Source organism: Vombatus ursinus, unplaced genomic scaffold, assembly GCF_900497805.2.
Source record: "Vombatus ursinus unplaced genomic scaffold, bare-nosed wombat genome assembly UNPS02014821.1, whole genome shotgun sequence".
NCBI classification, from domain to species: domain Eukaryota; kingdom Metazoa; phylum Chordata; class Mammalia; order Diprotodontia; family Vombatidae; genus Vombatus; species Vombatus ursinus.
This window is the reverse complement of record NW_020954599.1, coordinates 8,524,256-8,537,933: the sequence shown is the minus strand read 5'-3', so window position 1 is coordinate 8,537,933 and position 13,678 is coordinate 8,524,256. Positions and strand designations below refer to the sequence as shown.

The window sequence follows — 13,678 nt, the reverse complement described above, 5'->3', positions numbered from 1 at the left end:
TTGGGAAACTTGGGGAAAGTTAGAGCAGTCCATTACCCTCAATACAAGGGCTTAAAAGGATATAGCTCTAAAAATCTTTTGTTTGTTTTTTTGTTTTGTTTTTTTTTAATTATGGTTTTTCCCTATTAATAGGTGCACTCTTACTTTCATAAAAACAAAAAGTATTTTTAAAAGTACTTTTTAACAATTAACATACCACAATATGTAGATCCATCTTTTGGCTCAATTTTTTGTAGCCACTTAACACCTGGGATCTCATCTCAGAGTGTTGTTGAAGATGCTGTACTTTAATAAATAAATCATTCTGCTTTTCTGCCTCCTCAATTAAGTCCATTTCAAATTTGTAGATGGTATTATGATGGTCTCTTTTTATTTCTATAACACACTTTAACACATTCTAGCAGGAAGAAAATGTAACAAATTAGGAAATCTGCTTCTGATAAGATGCAAAGATTTTTATCCATTCATTCAGTTTGTGAACCTTAAGATTTTTACAAGGGTAGAAGGAATACATTCTTTTTCTAATTAGAAGAGTTAACTGCAGAAGGATATAAATCCAAGGCACAAATACTAAAAAAAAAAAAAAAAAAAAAAAACCAGTAAAATTTCATATAATCCTATTCTGGCTTTGGTGGCAAAAGACTGTGTGGAAGAAGTTGGATGGGAGGGCAGCACCAAGACAGAGAAAAGGCAGAGGCTGGCCTAAGCTCTCCCCAAAACCCCTCTGAACATCTTTAAATAACACCAGAAAACAATTCCTGGAGAAGCAAAACCCATAAAGACAGGGTGAAGTGATTTTCCTGCCAAAGACAACTTAGAAGGTCACCAGAAAAGACTCACACCTGGGTGAGGGTGGAGCACAGTCCAGCACCGCTATGACAGCACAGACCAGGCACCGGCAAACTGGGAGCAGGCCTTGGGAGCAGGCCTTGGGAGCCACTGAATCGGCAGGAGCGGTAGGTGTTTCAGGAGCTCTCAGCCCACAGAGGGCAAGGGGGTCAAACAGCCGATCAGAAGGAGATTGCGGGGGTCTCTTTACTAGCACTGAGGTAGGACTCTGTTGCTTTGCCCATACTCAGGTGTGGGTTGCATTCTTCGGTGGCAATCCCAGGGTGAGGAGGAGCACTAGCACACCAGATCTTGCAGCAGCAATGGAGCAGGGACCTTGGGCACAGTTCCAGGGCAGAAAAGAGTTCTGATAGTCACTCAACAGACCAGAGCACAAGCGAGGAGAGTAGTAAACACACTTCTCATACCATCTTGGAAGGACTCAAAACTTACAGGTCCCAAGAAGTATCTCTGAAAACAGCTGCACAAAAGCCCTGAAGCTTGAGACAGTGTGCCCTCCACCCTGGGAGCACAGGCCCACTTTAACAAAGAGTTAAAAAAGTCAAGAAATAGTTGGGGAAAATGAGCAAACATAAAAAAAAAAATTCTGACCATAGAAAGTTATTACGGTGACAAGGAAGATCAAAACACACACTCCGAAGAAAAAACAAAGGCAAAGCTCCTGTATCTAAAGCCTCCAAAAAAAAAATATGAATTGGTCTCAGGCTATGGAAGAGCTAAAGATTTTGAAAATCAAGTAAGAAAAAAGGATACCTAAAAAAGTAAAAGAAGTAGAGGAAAAATTGGGTAGAGAAATGAGTGATGCAAGAAGCTCATGAAAGAGTCAACAGCTTGGTAAAGGAAACAGAAAAAAAAATACTGAAGAAAATAACACGGACTAGACCAAATGGTAAAAGAGGCACAAAATGCCAATGAGAAGAATGCCTTGAAAAGCAGAATTGACCAAATGGGAGAAGAGGCACTGAAGAAGTGGATGCTCCAAATCACCTTTTATTCATGTTCTAGCTTCTATAGTTGAGAGGAAAGCCAGTTTTGGCCTCAGAATAAGGAAGAATTGATTTCAAGTTCTTCCTGAGTCACACTGGCTGTGTGCACCTAGACAAGTCATTTAACCTTTCAGTATTCTAGGTTACGTTTTAAAACAAAGTCATTATGGGGATCCTTATGTAAGGATTAGTGGTCCCTGTTTCTCTTTGAATTTGTCACCCCCCTTCTAGGCAATTATGTAAGGGTATAAATTCTACAGAAGGTACCAACTGCCCTTGGTCGAGAGATTCTCTGAACTAGAGAGTTCCCTATTGTAGACTGGGGGTCTAGCCCTCAGTCATTTCATTGTGAGTCACATTTTTGCAAAAATGAGGATGTGTTGTTGGGTAGAAGAACCAACACAGGAGACTATTATTGAATTGGATGCTGGGGTGGAAATCATGGGGATCTAGGGAAGAGCGATTGGATGATTCCATTTCAGAACTGGTTATCAAGGAGAGAAAAGTTGGGAATTGTTGACATGCAACCTAGAACCTAGATTTTGGGAAAGCAGATTTTAAAGGTTTGGAGAAAGGATAGTCTAGGTATAAAATTCTGTAGCAAATTATCACCTCATCAAGCCTACATAAAAGAAACTTGGAATACAAAATGAGAAACAATTCCAGTGAGAAAAAGGATGAATCACTTTAAGCAATACTGAATTCAAATGTTACTAATCAACAACAAATCTAAACAACAAATCAACAAAACTTAGATTTTTAAAAAAGATACATAAAGAAAACTGAACCAAATGCTACCAACACTTGGTTGTCAACAGTGTGACATGGCAAGTCAAAATCAACAAGCATTTATTAAGCTCCTACTATATGCCAAACCCTGGTGATTAAAAGATAGGCAAAAAACAGCCCCTGCCTTCAAAGAGTTCACAATCTAAGGGAAGAGACAACATGAGAACTACAGGGTGTCCTCCACAAAAATCTTATTGCAGTTTTAATACTTAATTATTATTAAAATTAAGATTTCTGGGACACCCTGTATACACAAAAAAGACATCTCCAGGATAAACTGGAGATAATCTCAGAGGGAATGTACTTGGCTTTAGGAGGGACTGGAAAAGCCCTGTAAAATAATATTGAAGTCTAGAATTGTGTGTGGTTGTTGTGGCTTGTCCTTTGTTCTCAAAGAGGACCATGACATCAGGAAGACAATATTCAGGAAAAGAGGAAGAATCAAGGAAGCACAGGACCGCTGCTGCTGGAATTGTATAGGATGATGTATATTATTGGATGAAAGGATATAATAGGATATAATTGTATAAGATGAAATCAGAATTATTCAGCTCTTTCTATACCAAGGAGAATATCTTTAGACTGGAAAGGAAAATAAAAAGGCAGATAGAGTTGATACCCAAGATAAATAGAGAAATAAGATGATATGAGAGTAGCTTAGCTAACAGCCATAGATGGGCCCAAGTCACCCCAGTCTTGAGAGAGCTGAAGGTGGTGAATGCTGGGCGACTCAGCAAACTGCAAGATCGGAGAAAATAGTATGAGGAGCTGTGGGTTGAAAAGGAAAATACTGTCTTGATTTTCAAAAAAGATGAAGAGAGTGGAGCCTGAAAGCTATCAGCCAGAAAGTGAACTCCACTTCAAGAGCTAACAAAAGTCTAGAACATATTCTAGAACAGATCTGCCCAATTTGGCAAAAAGTAGGGGCCAAAATTAAATTAGGCTAAACTTCTTCAGGCCGCAGAAGTTTACTTTCCAAGTAAAGGTGACTGGAGACAGTCTGGCAATGGTTGGTTGCCGTGGGTCACATGACAAACAGGAGAGAGTGCCCAGTAACAGAGCTGCAAGTGGCCCGAGGGCCATTTGTTGTGAAGGCCTAGAATATGGATAGTGAACATCGAGAAAAGGAGGCACTGGTGACTCATGGTAGTAAACGTGTTGCCCAATCTAAAACATACCCTCATTTATTAGAAAACCATGACACATAGAAGCATGTACCTCAAAGACTTTCAGGAAGCAGGGGTTATTTGCGTGGAGATTATTATTATAACTACAGGCATCAGCTAGACATTTTCCAAAGTATGCAGGAAAAAGGTATAGGTGAGCGTCGATCTGAAGGCGATTGTGCATATAAAATGTCCTTTCAAAGCAAAAATAAAGTCTGCTCAGTAATGAGCAGCGATATTCCAACATAACGTATTTCTCCAGAAGTTCCTAAAGAAAATTAACATCATTTAGTTAAGACATGAATTTATTTCAATCAAATACCTTGTGGAGCTTTAGAAATCCTAGTTTTAATTGTTTCTGCAGGAGAAATATTATTAAAAATCCAATCCAGTTTTGAATCAACAAAATTATTGAAAAGAAAACATCAGCTAGGTGCAAAATAAATGCAAACTCAATAGATACATCAGGTGGCCAAAATTTTAATGCTGCTTAATGTATCTTCAGCACAGGGGGAAAAAAAATCAATAACTTGTCCTTCTATTTCCTAAGGTAATTTGTGTTCTGACTTGGTTATTAGACCAAGTATCTTGCTGTTAGCAGATGTAAGACTAATGAAATAGTGCAAACATTTTTTCTTTTATTGAGAGGGATCTACAGAGATTGGTGGTGATACAGAATGTATCAATATTTATACAAAGAATACAAGAAAACAAAAAGTACCAGCCAAGTAATTAACAAGGGAAGTTTTCAAAACTATACCAATGGAACTGACTTGTGAAGGAACACTCTGAGGGAAAAAAAAAATTGACTGTATCCTAAAAAAAAAAAAAAAAAAATTTGCCAGATTTCTCCAGGATCTCAACAGTCTAAGGTTATCTAAAATCAAAAATCCTGGTTAGATAATCTCTCCAGGGGTACTCAAAAAAGTAAAAGGCCCAATTTTATCCCAGATCAGGCCCCACATGTAGCTACCCTACAACTAGCCACCCTACTCCTACTCCGTCCTCCCTGAAGACCAGAGTTCTCTGGTTCCCCTTTAGGGAATGAAGGGTTACCTAGCCTCCTTGCTATGACAGAGGAGAATAGGAATGTCTATCTTCAATTATATGAAGGTGTGCGATATTGGAGGGAAATTACACTTAAGAAGGCAGGACTAGCAAATTACAGGAAAGCAGTTTTTGGTTCAGTAAAAGGAAGAAATCCCTAATAAGCACTGTCTAACAAGGAAATGCAGGCTCTGGAGGCAAGTAAATTGCTGGTACTGAAGTACTCGGCCAAAGGATATACAGAAAAGATTTCTGCATTGGGAGGACAAGGAACTAGATGGATGACTAAGGTTCTTCTCCTTTTAAAATTATCACACACACATGTAAAATCACAAGGAGAGAACACTAATGCTGTGCTTTACTAAATCATTAATTTCATCACATTTCATTTTAGTTTAAAAGTGTTTGCTTACTCATGGTCCATGTTCGTGTCTATACACTCAGTTTAAAAACAAATGAAAAGTCTAGCAAAAGCAAAGATTTAAACATTTCATACTAATCACTAAACTATGCCAAAAGAAGGTCTGCTACTCTGTAGCACTGGGTGACTGATGAGATGGTAGTCAAACAGTTTCCTTCATTTTCATTTGCTCCAAAACAATGTAAAAGTCAATAACGTCATTCGTTAACATATATGATACCTCTTAGACCACAGGTGTCAAACTTGCAGAAAAAAATAACTAGAAAATGTTTAATGTTTAACACAGGGGCAAATAAATAGCATTGTGGATAGAGTGCCAGGCCTGGACTCAGAAAGCATCAACTTGCTGGCTTCAAATCTAGCCTCAGACACTTACTGTCTGTGTGACCCTGGGCAAGTCACCATGTTTCCTCATCTGTAAAATGAACTGGAGAAGGAAATGGCAAACCATTCCAGCACCTTTGCCAAGAAAACTCAAAAATGGGGTCAAAGAGAGTGGAACAGGACTGAAAAACCACTATACAAGAACAACATAAGTAAGGTTACTTTGTGGTTTTCTAAGATATAATGTGGCCGCAGGGATCCATTTCTATTTGAATTTGATACCACTGTCTTAGACCATATTTTAAATACATATTTAACTACAGTCACTCTGCAGGAAAATACTTAGTAGTTTAAATTGTTGGAACATACCTTTATCGTCAAGTACTTTTCTTTGAGATTTTCAAAACAAAATTGTTTGATGTCCTTTCTTGGGCTTTTTTCATTGTTTATGAAGTTTTTCAGATACTGTTGGTCCTGCGGGGGAAATTTCAGGAATGAATTATAAATTCTATTCATCTATTCATCAATATTTGACTAAGTCCTCCCAATGTGGACCCTATAAACTATCATCTTTTAGATCACAGACAATTGCTTGAGCTTGTTTTGGAGTTACCCAAAATAGGAAAAATTAAATCAGATTGGCCCCAATTATTCCCAATCTCTGTCAATAGCTGAAGCTCTTGGGAAATAATTAGTAGAAAACCATGCATTTGCATGCAGCTAAAGCTGCAGTAAGTGGAAAATCACTTGTTGACTGATATGATCAGACTTGTAGATTAGGAAGATCAATGTTGTTGCTGTGTGAAATATTCTGGATATTTCCACATGAATGGGTATATTCTCTCTGGAGGATTTATAAGAGGATATGCCCAAGAATCAGACAGGATGGGAAGGCATAGACTGTGCTCTGCCCCATTGGAGGGAGTGTCTACATTGATGTATTTGCAGAGAAACTTAAGAACAGAAGCTACGTTAATATTCAAGGTGAGAAGTGACAAGGGCCAGGTCTAGGGTGGTGGAGGCCCTGTAAAAAGTGGGAGAGAAGTGTAAGATATTGTGGAGATAGAAATTGACAGGACTTGGCAACTGATTATAAGTGAGAGTGACAGAGATGGTAGAGATAAGTTGGGTACCTAGGAAGAGGGGAGAAACAGGGAAGTAGGGACCTGGGACAGGGTTGGAGTTCTAAGTCTTAGAAATGTTGTGTTTGAAGTGCCAGGGCAACGGTCCAACAGCAGTCTGAAATCCAGGCCTAGTGTTCAGGAGAAATTTAGGGGTTGGAGATATGGATTCAAGAGTGTAAAAGCTGACCCATGATGAAATCACTAAGGAAATGAGCACAGGGACAAGAGATGAGAGCCCTGAACAAGCCTAAGAGAGATTTAAGGGGTAGGAGGAGGAAGAAAGACTAATGAAAGAAACTGAGCAATGTCCAGATAGGTGGGAGAACCACGTAGTAGTGTCACAGAAGTCAAGGAATGAAGGAAAAACTACAGGAAGGCGGGCAGGGTGGGCAGGAGGGAGAAAAAAAGGCCTAGTGGATATAGTAACTGAGAAGTGGCTGGATGCTTTTAGTTAGAATCAATAGAAGGCAGTGTCAGAGAGATCTGTGACTTAGGGAGGCAGCCTGCTAAAGTGGATATACCAGTGGACTGAAAGTTAGAAGACCTGGGTTCAAATCCCTCCTCAGACACTTAATAACTGTGTGTCTCTGACCAAAACACCTAAGCCCTCCCAGTCTCATCTGTAAAATGGGACTTTGAAGCCCCTAACTCAGAGGCTGTTGTGAGAAACAAATGAGATAACATAAGATGCTTTGTAAACCTTAAAGTGCTGTGTGATCTTAGCAACCAGGTGCACTGTCTCCTTCCTTTTCTTGAGCAGCCATTTTAATCCTGTTGTTCGTAGAGTAAGTAAAGGTCATTCTCTGCTGTCAGTTTTCATCTCCTCCACCCCATACAGAAGCTCCCGCCTTTCTTTGACCATCTTCTTTGCCCTAATATGGCTTTAAAAGCCCTTCCTGTTGCCTTTAGCTTCACTTGCCAGCCTCAGCTCATTCTGGGCTTTTTCCATCCTGAGATTTTTTTTTTTTTTTTGGCTAGGCAATGGGGCTTGACCAGAGTCACACAGCTAGTGAATGTTCTGTGTCTGAGGCTGGATTTGAACTCAGGTCCTCCTGACTCCAGGGCTGGTGCTCCATCCACTGTGCCACCTACCTGCCCCATCATCCTGACATATTTTTAAAGCACCAAGGACACTCATATTCATCCTTGATGACCTGCTTTGCCTTCCATCTTTTGTAGGTATCTTTTCTAAAATGGTTCCCTCTGCAAGATCTCTTCAGATGACTGTTTCTCTTTATTGGAATTACTTCCTTTTATTTCTGCAGAATTTCACTCCCTAGAGTCTCAAATCTGCTTCAGCTATTTCTCCTGCAGCATTTTAGTCCAAGGGACCTACCTATCCTTCCTACTCTCCCCAAATCTAGGCTGCACGTCAAATTCAGCCTAATTGATACATCTCTAGTGGAAACTCTAGGAGACAGTGGTCACTCTTACTCCCTTCTCAGGGGGTTCCCATCATTTCCACCCTTGGACCTATTTCTTCCTTACTGGTCAGATCAGATTTGCCTCACTTCCTTTCTCCCTTTTACCACACATCATCAGTTGCCAAGTCTTGTTGGTACTATCTCTCCCAGTTGTCCTTTCTCTCTACTCATGACCTAAGCTCTAGCTCAAGTCCTCATTGCTTAGTGATCTCATCAGGTGCTGTGGATTCACTGATATATTTAACTAATCCTAACCTACAATTCTCTATTGTACATCAGGAACTAGATGCTCCTTATATATCTTAAACTCAACATGTCCAAAATTGAACTCATTACCTCCACCTCCTGCTGCAACACTCTCTGCTTCCTAATTTTTTTGTTACTATTGAGGCTACCACTTTCTTCCCAGTTACCTGGGCCTACAATTTGTGTCATCCTCAATTCATGTCCTTCTCTCACTCCTCCCCTCCCATCCAATCAGTATTCCAGTACAGTTGTTTTTATTTTCTTAGTATCTCCTGTATATGGCCTTCTTGACTCTGATACTAACACCACCCTAGTACAGACCCTCATAACCTTATGCCTGGACTACTATAATAGCCTTCTGGTTGGGTTTTCAGAATATCCAAGGAAGACCACCTTCTATGAGTAGTTGAGAGAGTGGAGATGAAGGACATGGGAGGTGAGTATTCTGATTAACTGGGAAATCAGGATATCAGAAGAATTTCATCAAGAACAGTCAAGAATTCACCCTGAAAGATGGCAGGTGTTGGGTTAGAGAGAACTATAACACATCAGACATACTGAAAACATTCTGGAAGGAGGGAAGAGTGACTTTACAGGTTTATAGATAGTACAACAAAAAAGATCTGAACAGTGTGACATAATTGGACTTCCCACACATAGCAGGCACTTGATAAATGCTTATTATTCTGATTATTATTGTATTACCACCATTCATATTGACAGCACTTTACATTTAAAAAAGCCCAGTCACAGGACAAGACACTGGATTTGTAACAAAGAGCCCAATAGTTTACTAGCTCCATGACCTTATGCTACTCATTTAACCAGAGCATCACTTTTTTCATTTGCAAAAAGAGATAAGAGTAGCCTTGGCTATCTAACAAGGTCGTGAGGATCATATGAGGTAAGTGAATGGAACTCTGCATGGTCTCCCCACCCTCAGCTCCTTTCTGAAAGTCATCATTCATAGCTCCCCTCTACAGTTGGAACAACCCCTCATCTGTGTTCAGTCAACAGTAGTTTATCAACAAGGCAAAACAATTCTCACCAGGGCTCTGCTCTTTGTTAGACTTTCTTTCAAATGGTTTACTTCCATTTGGAGAATCTTCTCTGTCTCCTTCAGGGCATCTCTTTCCTTGATGACAGTGTTCATTTTACTAAGGCTTGAATCAAGTTTCTGGGTCAAGTCCAGTCTCGCTGCCTCTACCGCTGACAATGTTTGAGTCAACTGCTCCACCAACTGACACAGCGTTTGCCTTTGTAGCTTCGTCTCATTCACCTCTTTTCCCACACTAAGAAGCATCTCTTCTGTTTCTTGAAGCTTTAAGGTCTTGAGACATAGGTTAAAAAAAAAAGGTAAATGGTATGTAAATGTAGGAGTAATTTTCCTAACACCTCTATAAGGCAGCCACAGAAACCTAGTCTATAGTAAACCTATGTAGTCTTACCTTCTCTCGTAATTCATTTTGTTTTCTCTAGACCTCCTTGAATGCTGAAGATGTGAGCTTCCTTTTCTGACAAGTCCCCTTTCCATTTTTCAGTAATCATTTGCATCCCAATACAAAAAAGTCATGTAACGAATGAAAAATTCAGAGATGCATGGAAAGAGCCATATGGACTAACCCAGAACAAAATAAGTAGAATAGAAAGATATCCATAATGACTATAACAACAACTGAAAAAGTCACTAAAGGGAAACTGAATGCAAAGTAAACAAATTACCTCATGTAATCCTCAAAAAAAAAATATCAGGAGAAAAAAGAGTTATAGCTTTCAAAATTACGGGTAGGGGAAAAAAAATCCTAACCAAGGAAGAGGTAGAAGAGGCAAAACAACTCAGATAAAACTATGATTCTGTGTCAATACAGTAAAAATGACTACTACCTAAATTATTATTCAGTTTTAGGGCTTCAGCAATCAAATTACCAATTTATAGAGCTAGACAATGCTAATTTTGAGGACTAAAATTTTAGGAATATAATGCTGTATGGGGAAAAGGGGCATAGTGCTAACAGATTTCAGCTGAAGTTATCTCCATATTTCCATGCAGATTAGTAAAAAACCTACATGGACAAGCCCAAGAATATTAATTGTTAAAAATGTAATTAATGAAATAACAAGTGCTATGGGGTTGCAATAAAATTAGTTGATCACAGAAGAAAAGTTGCTGAATTCTTCATACCCTTTGACACAGAAATCCCATTCCTGGAATGCTCTCTTAGGAGAAGGGAGGCAGTACTGACAAGCAAAAAAAGACCTATATATACTACAATGTGATGACTGTAATGGCATTCCTTACTAAGATGTAAGGAATGATGAATATGAAAAATTTAGAAAAACATGACAAAACAGAGTCAAAAAGACAACATATACACATAGACTGCAGCCATGGAAATAGAGTCGGCATGGAGAAACAACAAAATTCTGGTTAAATACAGGTGTTGTGGTAACTACCCCAACAGAGTTAAAGGATGTACTCCCTCTTTCTGTGAATACTCAATCTTACTGTTTGGGGGATGGAATGCATTTTCAAATTGGGTTTGCTTGTTTGTCTAAACCAAATGTTTCAATCTATTAGCAATCCTTCAGTGCTTTATCCGGGATAGATGGACTTTCTTGTTCCTTTTGTTTTTCTAGATTCTATTATTAGAAGAGAAAATATTACTGCATTTCATTAATTCCATAACCACTTCATATGTATTTATAACTACTTTACAAGTCTGCACACAAAGAATACTGGGTTCAAGTGTCTTACTCAGGGTATCTTCCTTCTTAGTTCAATCTGATTCAATACCACAAGCATTTGTTAGGCACTTTCTAGGTTTAAGTCAGGGGTTAGGTATAGAGGATACAAAGATGATAGTCCCTGCCCCTCAAAGGGGTTACATTTCTACTACAGAGCTACAACATGTGCAAAGGTGAATATAAGATAATTTGAAAAGAATATGAAAAAGTAGGGGGAATCAGGAAAATTTATCCCCAGGAAGTAATACATAGCTGTACCTTAAAGTAAGTAGAGGATTGGGGACAATTTGCACATTGGCAAGAGATGGACTGGTGAATTCTGGGAGAGCAGATAAGCCAGGCTGGCTATAATGCAGGGTAAGTGAGGGGAGTAACATGAAATAACTTTGGAAAAAATGAAGATTGCTGAATAAGGCATGCATGGCCAGACCAATTAGAAAGCTATGGCAATAGTTACAATGAGAGGATAGAGAAGGTAACAGATATGAGAAGTGTTACAGAGGAAGAATGTCAAGACTTGTTCACTAACTAGATGTGGAAGATGGGGAGGGTAAGGAAGAAGGAAGAGTTGAAAATGACTACAAGGTTGTGAACCTGGGCAATAAAGTATATCTATTGAGAATGACATTATTTTGGAGAAGGAGGGGAGGGGAAGGAAAAAGAGGAGGAATGAGTTTAGGGGGGAAACAAGTTCTATTTCCAAATATGCTGATTTTAAGACACTTATAAGATATCCAGGTAGAGCTTTGCAGCTAAGGATGCAGAATTTATTTATTATTTACTTGGAGAACTCCAGAGAATCAGCTAAGAAACTACCTGAGACAACAGCTTAAACAAAATACATTAGATAGTTAGGCTAGTGTATCAAGGGGTATGAAGAAGGTACTGGAGAGGTTTTATTTCCTTTAAGACTATCACAAAGCTTGCTTTGGAAAGGTCTGCTATGCTTACCAATAATATTAAAGCAATATACATAGAATCCCATCAGACATTTATCCAGCTCAAAAAACCCAAACCTACCTTTTCCTGCAGTTCTGCATTGGTTTTTTCTAAAGCTTCTTGACTCTTTGATACTTGATCTGTCTTCTCTAAAATGCATTCTTTGAATATATCAATCCTCTGTTGATGCTCCTTCAGACACATCTCAGCAAATTTTAGTTCTTTTTGTGTTTCTTGGTCCTTTAGTATTAAAGGAATATCCAAGATTATATTTACAATAGTATTATCCTAACATTTCTTTGGCCTTTCTAAAAGTTGGTTGTCATAAGAACATATTTACTACATGGCGATGCTTACCTTGGCTATGAGGTCCCTTATGGTTTCTTTCAGTTGGTCCCTCTCTCTGTGAAGAGCCTCTTGTGTCTTTGTCAATTCATCTCTCTCCTCAGTTACAGATGTTGTTTCTTCAACACTGGCTTTGAGTTCATTTTCCTTCATTTTTTCTTTAGCTTCACTGACTTCCTCTCTAACATTAAAAATTTGCTCTTGTTTGACCTCAGGTCTTTGAATCTTGTGAGAAACGGAAAAATGTTAAGTACATTTAATTTAAGACACAGTTAAATAGTTATTTTAGCTAAGGCCCATGATGCTACCTAACAAGGTCAATGCAGTAAATTCAGAACTCAGTCAGTTATTCAGCCCTGCAAAAAAAAAAAAAAAACTCACCTTTTCTTGCAGTTCAGCAGTAGCTTTCTCTATAGCTTCTTTATCTGAAATGCATTCTTTCAATTTGTCCATTGTGTCTTGGTGTTCCTTCAGATCCATCTGAGCAACTTTTAGTTTTTCTTGTGTTTCCAGATCCTTTTGGGAGTGGGGAGGAAGGGAAGATCCATGAAAAATATTTATAGTAAGACTGTACAGACACTACTGTCTCTTTTTTGGAATACTAGTCTCTCATAAAACCAGTTATTAGATAGGGGACAAGGTGATGCTTACCTTGGCTATGAGGTCCCTTATAGTTTCTTTCAGTTGGTCCCTCTCTCTGTGAAGAGCCTCTCGCGTCTTTGTCAATTCATCTCTCTCCACAGTTACAGATGTTGTTTCTTCTAGACTGGCCTGGAGTTTCTGAGCCAGCTCCAGGTTTTCCATCTCTCTCCTCTCCAGGGCAGAATCTTTAGACTTCAATTGCTCCTTCAACCGTTCAACCTCTTTCACTTTTTCCTGAGCCTCAGTGACTTCTTTTCTGATACTACAAACTTGCTCCTTTTGCTCCTGAAGCTCCTGAATCTTGTTTCAAATTTTTAAAAAAAAATACAAATTTAGCATAAACAGGAAAATGATAAATGTTGGAGAAGACGTGGGAAAATTGAAACATTATTTAGAACTATGCCCAGAGGGCTATAAAAATATGCATAACGGGAGCAGCAAGGTGATGCAGGGGCTCAAGCTCTGGCCTTGGAGTCAGGAGGACCTGAGTTCAAATCTGACCTCAGACACTTGACACTTACTAGTTATGTGACCCTGGGCAAGTCCGTTAACCCCTGATCACCTCACAAAACAAAAAAGGCAAAAAACAAAATGTGCATACCCTTTGACCCAGCTATACCACCTCTAGGGC

At 39.0% G+C, this 13,678-nt stretch overlaps 1 protein-coding gene across 1 annotated transcript; it reads right to left on the bottom strand.

Moving 5' to 3' along the window:
• Positions 1-814: 814 nt before the first annotated feature.
• Positions 815-12,480, bottom strand: LOC114024382 (centromere-associated protein E-like). Its single transcript, XM_027837380.1, has 6 exons — positions 12,418-12,480; positions 12,142-12,300; positions 9,425-9,706; positions 5,952-6,056; positions 3,291-3,362; positions 815-1,063 (listed from the first exon to the last, which is right to left on the bottom strand). Exons 2-6 carry the CDS (start codon positions 12,262-12,264, stop codon positions 815-817), a joined length of 831 nt encoding a protein of 276 aa, XP_027693181.1. The 5' UTR covers positions 12,265-12,300; positions 12,418-12,480.
• Positions 12,481-13,678: the final 1,198 nt, after the last annotated feature.